Source organism: Anneissia japonica, unplaced genomic scaffold, assembly GCF_011630105.1.
Source record: "Anneissia japonica isolate Jap-2015-1 unplaced genomic scaffold, ASM1163010v1 scaffold287704_len1198815_cov201, whole genome shotgun sequence".
NCBI lineage: Eukaryota > Metazoa > Echinodermata > Crinoidea > Comatulida > Comatulidae > Anneissia > Anneissia japonica.
Genome location: NW_022731578.1, coordinates 584,818 through 597,515, shown reverse-complemented (window position 1 = coordinate 597,515; position 12,698 = coordinate 584,818). Strand labels below are relative to the sequence as shown.

Sequence of the window (12,698 nt, the reverse complement as noted above, 5' to 3'; positions counted from 1 at the left end):
TTCAGAAAATGTTTCACTTTAATCATGTAAATCAGACATTCCACATGCTATTCTGGAGTTACATTAATATATCTTTTAAATATCAAATTATTTTTTTTCAATTTGCTATTGAAAACAACCATACGTGGTACCTTGCATTCCATTAAATTCTATCAATAAATCAGTCAATCACATTTATCAATTTTTCAGTCACACAAAATTATATTTAAAGACCAATACATGCAATAATGTTACAAAAGGTTTTAGTGTTTTTTATTTTTGGTTTCTTAATACTGTATATTGATTTTAATGAGTTTGTACTAAGTTTTTTCAGAATATTTGACTTTTCTTAGCGCCTGTGATCATTCTACAGTATATGGATATTTGTTGCACTTTATAAGATAACATTATTATTAATTAATTAATTTAATTGCAATAATGAATACTAATTATTGCATAATTTACTAAATAAATACTGTACAGCTAAATTTACACTCACAGAAGTTTTGGCAACTGTTTCAAACGATTAACATCCAAGATATTTTTAACACCATCTTCTACTTTTGCTCCACGTCCTGTTTCTGGTTCTGCTTTGTTTGTTATAGTTTGAAGTGGTGTCCTTGGTGAACCTGCATTTCCAATGTTCCAGGAAACATTCTTAGGATGTACACTTTCCAAATCTCGCTTACGATTATCAAATACAAGGATTGGTTTGGGTGTAGTTGGAATTTGATTTATTTGGCTCTCATTACCCTGAGTAAACATAAATGGCTCAACCATACTACCTTGTCCCATGAAGGAATAATCAACATCTTCACTCGATGACTCCTCTCGCTTCCGTTTATTCTTTAAAATCTTGTTTTCTTTAGGTTTCTGTTTTACCTTTTTTCTTCCTTTTCCTTTACTTACTTTCCTATTCAGGTTCATTGATGTATCAAGCAGACCATGTTTTTCCAAGTATTTCATACTTGCCATTGACATGTTGACACCACCCCCTGTACTTATATCCACCCCTCTTTTATCAGATAACTTATTCAAAATTGCTGTTCGAGCACTCGGATCCTTAGTGGTCTTGAACGATTCAGACATAGCAGCGAGTTGCTGGTCACTCAGATACTTCATGGCTATGGCATTGGCTTCCATGCTTAGGTTACTACTGTCCATTGACATGTCTATTATGGAGTGATAGTTGATCTTGGGAAAGACATCCATTGACAAATACATACTATCTCTGAAATACACCAAAACAATAATAAAAATTAAATACATACATTGATATTTATTTTATGAGGAGTGAGATTGGTGGAACAAGGGGGAAAATTTTGGTTATGTCAGGATGAGGAAAAGGATCTTTTCCAACACTGTAGAAATCTCCAAAACTCTTCCTCAAAACACTCAGTTTTGCCAACCATAAGATAAGATTTATTGCTTCTCTATTGTATAACCGAGGAACACTTTTGCGCAGGAGAGGTTCGACCCGTGCAACACTCACAACATTGCAATAAAAATTTCAAAATAAATTATTGAAAAATATAACTAAAAGTAACAGACAACAAAAATCTTCAACAATTCATCCATCTTTTACTCTAATCTTTAGTCCAACACCTCATCTGTCAGGATCGGCTACCATCATCTTTAGAGTCCATTCAATCCATCCCTTCCTTTCTCAGAATGCTGCTATCTTTCTTGTTCATGTGTTTATCTCTCAAAAAAACTGTTTAACTAAACTGCTTGTAATGTCAATGACTTGTACCTTTTCTTGTTCTTTCCCACCTAAAACATTCATTTTATTTATTGCACCAATGTTGTTTAATGATTCTGTTTTATGTATTTATATGGAACACATTATGATGATGGATTTATTAGCATATTTCTATTTTTTGTAAAGAGCAAGTGACAAAACAGTGTTTTTAACCAAATTTAGTTAACAATAATAAATAACATACCCAGATTTCAGCTCATCCTCATTCTCCTCCTCTTCTTCATCCTCCTTCTCCTCTTCTTCATCTTCATCAACCTCACTTTCAGATTGATTTTTCTGCTCAAATTTTTCTTGTACTAAGGTTGCATGAAGTTCTGTATCTTGTTTTGATTGGGTGGTATTCATCTCTGTTGGCTCGCTTCCCTGCAGTATCTGCTTTACTTTACCCTGGAGTACATTGCACAAAAATAAATAAAGCTATCACTTCAACATATTAACTTAATATATACATGTCTTACCATATCTATTATAGAGGGTGACCATTCCAACATATCCTTGAAAGTCAGCTGATATTCATGGGCACTCTTAAATAAATAAACATGCTGGTTTATCAGCAAAATCACATTACGAGGCTTAGGGAATGAATTTGTACCTATGACCCTGGGATTGGAAGGCAAATATTTTAAACACCAAGCTACATCTCCACTACCTATTCCACTAAAATATCTAAAAAACCTACCAGTAAATCATCATAAAATCTAGCTTCATCCTTGTAGAGTAAACTATCAGCTTGACGGATTATGCTGCCCTCTATGAAGGCATTTGGCCTCCGGACCAGCATGCTGGCACTTTCACCAAGCAAAGGACTTGTGATGCTGTCGGTCAGATTCTCAACGTGTCTGTCAAGTAAAAGATAACATACAATATTAATGTATAACTACAGCAATGAATAAAAAAATGATAGAGTAGTAAATTTGAAACTGAACTTTCTCTTAAACAACGGTTTATTGTGCCCCGACGTCCGGGTATGATTCCAAAACATACTAATACAGACAATCCAGATGACAGCATTGTCCTGGATAAAACAAAGATTTTAACCATAGAAACGTCCAGACATCCTGATGACGTCAGCATGAAAAAGACAACAGTAGTGGATGAAAGCTTGCTCAGTTTTTAAAATTAAAGTTTTTAAGTGTAAGGATTATATATAATTTAACATCCTGGACATAAAAATCTTCATCAAACTATATGAGGCTTTCCATCCCAAAACCAGCGTACTGTCACTATATGTTAAATTGAGTAATCAGCATAAGAATGTAGAAGTATTATAGACTTTATTACTCATAACTTTAAAAATAGTAAGTCGATTCTAGTAAATGACCCATCTTTTTAAAGCTTATAAAGTGGAGAATATTAAATTAAAAGTCACTGATGCTGGTTTTGGGATGGCAAGCCTCTTATAATGATAATGAAGTAATGGTGAATGGAGAAAAAAATATTGTACCTCTGTGGTGTGGTAACATGTTCATCATTAAAATTTGGTAAATCAACAGCAGTAAGTGAAGATGCAAAACTCCTGGTATCATTTTGAAGCTGCGGATCAGGCAGAGTATCATCAAGGTCTGTGACGCTGCTTTCTCTTGCTGATAAACCATCTTGATTCTTGATGCTCTCTGCCATTTCAATCTGATGATCTATTGCACAGTTTGATCCAGAGGTCTGAATTTTCTCTAATGGTACACTATTTCCTTCTTTAGTTACACCTTGATTTGTTGCTGTTAAAGGGGTTTTGTTAGCTTTTGGTTCATCTTTAGACTGGTTATGCTCAAGTGCTCCCTTACCCAATTGACTTGGAACATCATCATCATTAGCCAAGTAAAGGCTAGCCCCAGTGTTCACAGATATATTACACACTGTTTTATTTTCTGCTGAAGGCAACATATCTGGTTTTGCTGCAGTCTGTATTTTCTGGTCATAAAGTTGATGTACTGGTGTTGCTGGTGGTGTTAAAGGAGCTGGAATCTGGGGAGCTTGAGCCAATAACAATCTCTGAACCTAAGAAAACAATCATAGATATCGCATTTGTCAGACAGCAATATAAAATTATATCATTTCTACAGACAGATAGGACAGGATTGTTATCAGTTGAGAAACATCACTGAAGTATATTTTTGTTGGTAAAACGGTAAACATATTGCTACAATGCATGGTTAAGGTATCAACTGTTTAACAGCTTGGAAAGGGATTTTATGAAAAATAAAAAAACAACTAAACAGATTACAAATTACAAATTACAGGCCGGTGAGCTTGGACAACACAAATGTTTTTGCCATTATATTCAAGTAAAAGTTTTGGCAGATTTTCTATTGTAACAATTAATTACAGATTCGATATTGTTAAATATATTGCAGTAAATAAATATAAGTTACAGACCTGAGCCTGCAGATCTTTGATCAACTCATCTTGTCTTTTCAACTGTTGCAGAGTATGTTCATCAGGACCAGGTCGGCTAGCTGACTGATTACTTAAACATGATGCATCTTGACTAGCTGGGTGGTTTTCATTCAGATGGTGTGATCCATAACTTTCTGTTGAATGATGTTGGCAGGATGCTGAGCCAGAACAATCTCTGGCATCATTCTGCTGTACTGGCGATAGCATACTTTGTTTTGGGTGCTGGTGTAAACCTCTTTGATATTCTGACAAAGGTGCACTATTTTGGACTCCTTTATAATCTTCATCATGACTACGGTAGTGGTTTCCAGTAGTTGCTGGTGTAGAATGACTTGGCCATGTTAGTGGCTGATGACTACCTGCTGGATTCCTGCTGCGAACAAAATTACTCTGGTGATCAGCTGTCACATCAGCTTTTGTATCAACTGCATTAGTGCCTGGCATGTTGGGACAGCTCCTTTCATGACTTGGACTTTCTAAACACGATGCTGGGGAGGGCAGGATCTGCAAGCGTCCTTGATGGGAACATGCACATCCATTCGCAGAAGGAGCACTCATTCTCCGATGTTCCCTCAAAGGCATGTTGTTATAGTTCTGCTCTGACATCCTTCTCCTACCTGGTCTATTGGCATCTAAATGACCATGAATCTGAGATTCCATAGTAGAGATGCCAGTATGCATCACAGGTGCTGTGTGGCATTGATGAACTGGAGAACTAATTTGCAATCCTCTACCTCGCATCATCTTTGATTTAATGTCTTTCACAGGATGATGGGGTGTGTCAGTGATTGGCATTCCTCTCCCAGTAACTGGAGTAATAACATGATGTTGGTAGCTCCTCCCACTTTGATAAGGAGGATGCCTGGTGTCTGTAATGGCATGACCAGGTGAATGTCTTGATGAATTGTGTGACATTTGATGCATTGGCTGATGCATGTATGGATGAAGGTGTGGATGAATATTTGGCTGATCTGGACAGTTAACTTGACCTGACTGTAGTGCACTATTTTTGGGAACAGATTCATCAAAACTATCAAATAGCACAGATAACTCGGGAACAGATGGCTTTAGACTTGCATTCTGTAAAGATAAGAATTGCTCACATGACAGTTAAAATTACAGAGTCTGGGTTAAGTAAAAGATTTTTGTGAATCACTGTTATGTGAGAGCAGTCACTATACAGGCTCTGAGCCTTGATGTCAGACCTGTGCATGCCTTGCGATCCATTTTGTTTCTGTCTTTGGGCAAGGCACTGTACCTGATGATTGTCTCTCTCTAACCAAGAGTATAAAGTACTCTAATGCCCTGATTATTAACTGCAAAATTATTCAATTCAACCCAGGGAGAGAATGTGAGTGTTCCATAAGTTTAATAGAATGACATGGTAATCATGTGAAGCACAAAAGCCTATGCACTATTTAAAGCATGTATAAGCTTACCTGATGAAGAAGTGGTTTGGGACTAGGCTGAGGATTTGGTTCCTCAATTTCACCAGGTGCTGATGGCATAATCTTAGATGACTTGGACAAAGAAGATTTTCTTGAAGATCTAAAACAAATTTCATTCATTTAGATACTTTAGATGATTATGACAAATAAAAAAGAGCTGAATCTGATTTTGATGTAAGTGTATGCTTCTGTATTACCTCTGAGGTCTGAATTTCTGCATGGCATCAAGAAACGTTGCCTGTTGAGGACCATCCTTGGCAGGTGTCAGTTCTAGAAGAACAGGTGACCTCTTGGAATTCTAAAATATCAAAAACAATGACTTGAGTATGCCCTAAGGTATTTTTAATAATTTTTTGTAACTGGAATTGAATGTATAACACAAAAGGGTAAATACTGAATGGGAAAACTAGTTTACGTAGTTTTTGTATGACCATATGTGTAAAAAAGTAAAAGAACTTTTATTTTCAAATAGCCACTGAATTTTAGAGTTTATATATATTGTTTTGCTTTAAATATGTCTGTAATGTGTGTCATTTTAACAAAAGTCACTGACAATACCGGTACCGTGTCTAATCCACTCCAAATACCATAGGCTTACAACCATAAATAAGAGCAACATATAACAACATATCTTTATAACCAAGTCTAAATCTATCATGATTCAGTATAAATTTTTCCTCCCGCCGACAACAGTTCCATCGCAGAGGCAGTCTTCTAGCATCCAAATACTATATGCAGGGTTTTGTGAAAATAGAATATGCAAACTATAGTTCATAATTCAAATCACTTTACCTTCATTAAGTGCAAGTTTTCATGACATTCATAAAGTTGAAAGCAAATTTCATCTTCCAGAGGGCGGCATTGATAGAAGACAGGTTGAGGTGATGATGGAGTGTAGAGCACCACAAGAAAACATCCAGTCTCAGAGAGGACTCTACAAATATAAATACTTGGCATTTAATAGACCGAATTAGTCACCAAAGATGACATCATGGATATGAATTTGTAATCACTGGGCAAAGAGCTATGCTAATGCATTGAGCGGAGTTGAAAATGGTGTATATTAGATCTAAATGTAATGAAGTTAGTATAGAAGATACTTTTTACAACAATGTATACATTTTGAATAATTATAGATTCATGAGACAAGGTTGATTTGATTTAAATTTCCATTCAGACTAAAAATATGAAGAGTTTTGAGAGGCCTGCTAGGAGGCCTAGGGGCAAAATTTACTCGAGCGGAGGCTTATTATTATGTAAAGAAACTGCCAACTAGTGGTCTGTTTTGATGTTATACCCACTATAACAGCTTTGGTTTGGTGACTAATTCGGTCTATTATAAGCAAAAATTACAAAAAAATAAAAAATTAAATTTTCCGTTTTGGCTTGGCCCCTGTGACAGTTGCATTATAGCACCAGTACTGACATGTAACGGATACAATGTCTCTTATTCCTGCCTAAGGATGCAAAACAAAATTTGGATTGCATTTAAAATGCGCTAAATGATAGCTTCCCTGTTGTTTAACACTGATTTGATTTCTGATCAGTTCGGAAGGTCTTCAGATTCGAAAATTTAGATTCAGTGTGAATGCAGATTTACTCTTATACCAGGGATATTCGAGGAGCAGAGTAATTAATTTGGAATTTGTTTATTTTGTGCTGAAATTGACACTGCACCTTGAGCACCATTGGTGGAGATGTGCGCTTATATAAATCTTTATTATTATTATTATTAATTAGACTCCAATTAAAACTTGATGTTGGCCGGGATTGAACCAGGGTCTTAAAGAGCAGCAACATTATTTTCACTTTAATATTTTCAGTTCGACATTCTTATGTTATACAGTATTATCCTCTCTATTCAATGCCCTATCTACTAAAAGCATATCATGCTGAACCTCTGTATTCAGCCCATTAAAACATACATGACTGTGATTTTCTTTACAATTGTACATACCTTTCTTGTATACTATTGTTGAGCATGAATCTCAGGCAGGCTGCCCAAGCATGTGGACTGTATACTGATAAAATCCCACTCAACCACCTATAGGAACATATAAACAGGTAAAAATAAATACGCAACTCAACCACATACATTTAGTAAACACTGCACAAATCAACTTTCTACAGAAACGTTTACACATGTAATAGTAAATACTGTACAAATCAATTCAACTACATATAGCATAGCAAGGTACATACAAGTATATTGTACAAATTCCAACATACTTTAGATATCTTTCAGCATGGAAGAAATTAATGCAAATGGGAATACAACTGTAAAAATATAATTAGTTTCTATTTGTAGGTGTTAGTTGTCCCTCTAATTGGCTTGGCTGTTTAGAGGTATGCAGATTCTGACATTACACAGAGACTTGCTTTGTTTTAGGATTCAATTAGATAGGCAAATTCATACACTATGTCCTATACAGAACAACGTCTTGATATAGGTCTTGGGCAACATATGGCTTAAAATTCTTTTCTTTATTTAGTTTCATTGTCAACAAATTACTGTACACATTAACTAAGAGCCCACATAGACATGTGCATAGAAATATTCCCTAAAATTAAGTTGATTACTTACAGGCCAACAATAGGTAGAGTTGAAATCTTTGGATCAGATTCAATCATAAGCAGAAGTTTTCTTGTTTGGTCCATAGTCATATAACTAACACAAGAAACAAAAAATGGAACACTTTATTAAAAGTGCAGTATACTTAACTTACGCCATGGTAGCAGTATTTATAGATAATGCAGATATAAATACTGTAACCATGGTTACATTATTCATAATGGAGATATTAATGTGTTATGTAAAATCAAACAGCAGTTTCTTCAATGAGGGTGGTATGACAATTTTATCAGCAATCAGCTTGAATATAGTAAATTTAACTGATAAATTTACCAGTCAATGATGGATAAATGTTTTCATTCCTGATGATGACATAATTAATGTTGAAATATTGAATCCTGACAGGATGGCGTGCATTTCGATACTTGGAGTATGTATTATACTATCATATCATGGATAAATATATTCTTGTAAAATAAAAAATAAACTTTATTTTAATAATCATAAGTGAGTAACATGTGGTTGTTTGATGTACTGAAACCATCTAATCTTCATCTAATAAATATAGTTAAACTTGCCTAAGCCGACTTTGCCTAACTCGAATAATTTCTAAGTCGAACTTATTTTACATGCTAAATTGTTGTGTTTTCCATTAGGCCTAACAATCTGTAAGTCAAATTTTATCTAAGTCGAACAATTTTTTCATTGCATTTTGGATTCGACTAAGGCAAGTTCAACTGTAATTGGAAAATAATCATTATAAATAGTCAATTTTGCAACTATACACACCTGATAACCATCTGAATGTATCTATCTATATCTGGCTCAATTACATGATAAAAATATTACTTTATTATTAGATTACTGACCCCATTTTGTGTGTCTTCTGTATCTCACTCAAGCTCAGTGGACCTGACAGGTTACGAGCCAATGCTGTAGGAAGGATTGGAACTGGTACTACAGGGCTTAATTGATATTCATTACTTACAGTCACAGAACTTATTGCTATTGCTATGGTCACATGATCATCATGGTTGTAACATGTGCAGTGCATTCGTAATGGGAGTAACCTGCCAAATGCTAGGCTCTCCTTACTGCAAACTAGATGATTAATAAGCTGCAAGAACAGACATACAAAATCCATCAGGTATATGTAATTGTACATTCATAAGGATATAAGTGTAATAATATTCTTGCTAAGCCATGGGGCTCATATGGGCTGGAGCTTATCCCCAGTTTCAATCAATAGGACAATATACAGTAATTGATTTTAATCACCACCTTCTTAATTACTGTACTAAACTATTAATTAAAATGCACCAATATTAACAATGATCAAAGGTGCAGTTTACCCATTGAGTTTGTCATAATCATACATTTTAAAATCTAAGGTGGTATAACAAATGACATCATCATCCTTTTCATTATTATAATCACAAAATACAGGCAAAATGCACCAATATTAACAATGATCAAAGGTGTAGTTTACCCATTGAGTTTGTCATAATAATACATTTTTAAATCTAAGCTGGTATAACAAATGACATCATCATCATTTTCATTCTTATAATAACAAAATACAGGCACTATGCTACAGATAATATTGTTATAGTAGCATTAAGGAGCTGTAGTAACATTTATATTATTTCATTTAAAAACATTGTTTTATAAAAGGTGACGCCTTACCCTTGCACTGTGGGTTATGTCCTGTTGTGAGTGGGTGGGGATGTAGTCTGCACTTCCCTGGCTGATAGTGAGGGGTACAGCAAAGTCCCCTGGGAGTAGAGTTGTTGGCACATACTCTGTTCTACCAGGTGTATTGCTACCTGGGTCAAATCTATCAACTATCAATATAATGCCTTCATCATCTATTGCAAGAATGCAAACAGATTAATTAAAATGTCAATGAAGTTGAATTGGAAATATTTTTTGAAACAAAAAATCAATACAGAGATAAAGTAAGAATCAGTGGATCGGTGGCTAATGGTGATGGTTAAAGCAAGAATTTACAGAGCTTATAAAGTAATCAACTGGGCATAAAAATGTTGGTCTAACAACCACTTCTGTAAATTGATGCAGATTCAACTATGCATTTGTATACTGTAAAACCTTGAATTGAAGCCCTGGACTTCTCCTTTTTTTGCGAACATTTGATGGACTTTTTTCGAGATGGGCTTCATTTCGAGATGGGTTTCTTTTCAAGGCTACTTTTACAAAGTAAAGAGGGGGCTTCTTTTCAAAGTGAATGCTGTAAATTTTGTGAATTTGTACTATAAAACAATAAATAAGGCCACTGTAACATCAATCTGTATCCTTGAGTGTATTTAACTGGTATCAAATCACCTAAACTACTTTATAAACCAAGTTTGTATATAATTTATTTTGTTTTCTGAAATTCATGTACAGTGTATGCAATGTACTATCTTGAAAAGAAGCCTATGGGCTTCTTTTCGAGGCTAATTTTGCAAAGAGGGTGGGGGGGGGGAAACTTGAATTTAAGATGGGCTTCATCTCGAGATTAAGCCCACAGGGCTTCAATTCAAGGTTTTACGGTATGCTTCAATGACTGAGGCTGTATTACCTGTATTAAGCAAACAGTGGCCCACAAGGAAGCAACGATAGATGTTCTCTTTGCTTTGTAAAGCATGACGGTTAGCTAGCAGCACTGCCCTCTCTGTCAGTTGTATCTGTGGATTTCTAAAATACAATTTTAAATACATTTTAGGAAAGTATAATACATACTCCAAGTATTGAAATACACGCCATCATGTTGGGATTCAATATTTCGACATTAATTATGTCATCATCAGGAATCATAAAATACATTTTAGTTAAGGTAATAACTACACACTATTATGTAATGGTAATGGCAATGTACATGTACTTCTAAAGCGCAATACAAAATTGTCTTTATGCACTGAAAAACCACAGCCCAAGTGAACAAAAAAGGAAAAAAAAACAAAACCAAAAGAAAAGAAATCAAGTTCAGAATTAAATTAAAGAGAAAAGATAGGAGCCGAGCTGAGACAGTCATGTATATTTAAAGCTTCGGAGGAGCAACAAGAGAGAGAGGACATACAGTACATGCTGTGAGAATTACTGAGGAAAAATGAGACAAAGTGATGTAACATAATAAGGTTGACATTGACATTAAAAATTATACATACCTATAGTGTGCAAAATGTAATGGAATAATAGAGCCTTGATCTGTAGGGTTCCTAAAAAAAATAATGCCATTTAAAAATCTTCATACTCTAGAATGCAGACAGATCATTAATCTGAAGGGTTCCCTATAAACAATAAATTAACATTAATAAGCCTCTTTAATATTACATGGAACATTAGAGCATTGATCTAGGGTTCCTACAAAAAAGTAATCAATATTATACATAAAACTGTATTTAAAGATGAAAACAATGATTCTGTCTTCATTCACACTCTACTCAATTTCAATTGTACCATTCAACAGACTGATTTTTCAGTGGAGGGAGTCCTCTTCATCACAAAACTCAATACACACAAATGACAGCAAAACATGTATCAGAAATACCGGTATTTTAGAACTTTAATTATAAAAAGTCCCTCTTCATTTACTTTTACATAATTATTATTTATCAATCAATTCAAATATTAAATTTATTTGTCAAAGACTTACCAAAGACATTTACTTGTTGCTGGGAACTTTATGTCTTTTTTCACAAGTCCACTTTTCAATTTGACAACTGGAAGTTTTGATGGATTTCTTGGAAACATTTTATCTGCAAATTTGTGCTCCGTTTAGTGGTTCACAGCCAGTTCCCTAGAAAGGAGGAATACTAAAAACTGATTGATGTCTTATAGGCCTATTAAGAAATTTGTTAAAATCCTCAAAAATAAATTTTGATTTGAATTGTTTGGTTTGTAAGAAATTCACCTAATTTCCTAGCTAGGGATTTTCTGCACAAAGTTATGAGCTGATTTTTTAGGTATCCTCTGGGCAATATTTAGCTTTACACTACAGATGGTAGTAGTAGGCCTAGCCTAGGTACTGTAGAGTAGGGCCTAGGCCTAGATAGAAAATCAGTTTCAGTTGATAAAATAATGAATGGATTTGGTTACTAGGACTAGGCATCCCAGAAACTTCTTATAGTTCTCCCTAACCACTAGCCTAAGCCTTGAAGGCCCCAGGGCCTAGTAAAGCACTATTTACTAGAGTTCCCTAGAGCTAGGCCCTAGGCCTAGAGCCTCTCTGGCCTAGGATAGACCAGGGCCCGGGCGGACCGCCCGGGCCCTGGCCTAGCTAGGTAGGCCCTGGCCCTAGCCTAATCCAATTATTAAGTAATTACACATACGCATCAACATATTTGTAATCATTTAGTTAAATACATGCTCCATACTCACGCCTAATCGATTAATAATCAATTTCAAAATGTTTTCAGGTTATCTTGAAATTAGAAAATGTTGCTTGAGGAAAACTCTTCGTCTTTTTTTTTTACATTTTCAACAATCAAACATCCCGCCTTTGAAATTGGTCAAGGATATCGACACGATCGCAGTGCACTCA

The 12,698-nt window shown here is 35.0% G+C and overlaps 1 protein-coding gene across 2 annotated transcripts; it reads right to left on the bottom strand.

Moving 5' to 3' along the window:
- On the bottom strand, window positions 1-12,681 carry LOC117115431 (SCL-interrupting locus protein-like). 2 transcript variants are annotated; one of them, XM_033259225.1, is made up of 16 exons: window positions 12,536-12,681; window positions 11,811-11,970; window positions 11,323-11,373; window positions 10,737-10,852; window positions 9,842-10,023; window positions 9,025-9,272; window positions 8,168-8,251; window positions 7,541-7,627; window positions 6,376-6,517; window positions 5,781-5,881; window positions 5,575-5,683; window positions 4,115-5,215; window positions 3,186-3,736; window positions 2,421-2,580; window positions 1,926-2,128; window positions 1-1,210 (listed from the first exon to the last, which is right to left on the bottom strand). In XM_033259225.1, the coding sequence occupies exons 2-16, from the start codon at window positions 11,906-11,908 to the stop codon at window positions 475-477; spliced, it is 3,969 nt and encodes a 1,322-aa protein (XP_033115116.1). In that variant the 5' UTR covers window positions 11,909-11,970; window positions 12,536-12,681; the 3' UTR covers window positions 1-474. The 2 variants fall into 2 exon arrangements, with proteins under 2 accessions (XP_033115116.1, XP_033115115.1); XM_033259224.1 differs by having other exon boundaries at window positions 11,811-11,954.
- Window positions 12,682-12,698: the final 17 nt, after the last annotated feature.

Bases quoted from the DNA above. Each gene is read 5' to 3' on its own strand.
- LOC117115431 (XM_033259225.1), bottom strand. From the start codon at position 11,908: ATGTTTCCAAGAAATCCATCAAAACTTCCAGTTGTCAAATTGAAAAGT. The intron at 11,374-11,810 runs GTAAGTCTTTGA...TATTTTTTTTAG, and splicing joins GCAACAAGTAAATGTCTTTG to GAACCCTACAGATCAAGGCT. The intron at 7,628-8,167 runs GTAAGTAATCAA...ATGTTCCTATAG, and splicing joins ACTCTACCTATTGTTGGCCT to GTGGTTGAGTGGGATTTTAT.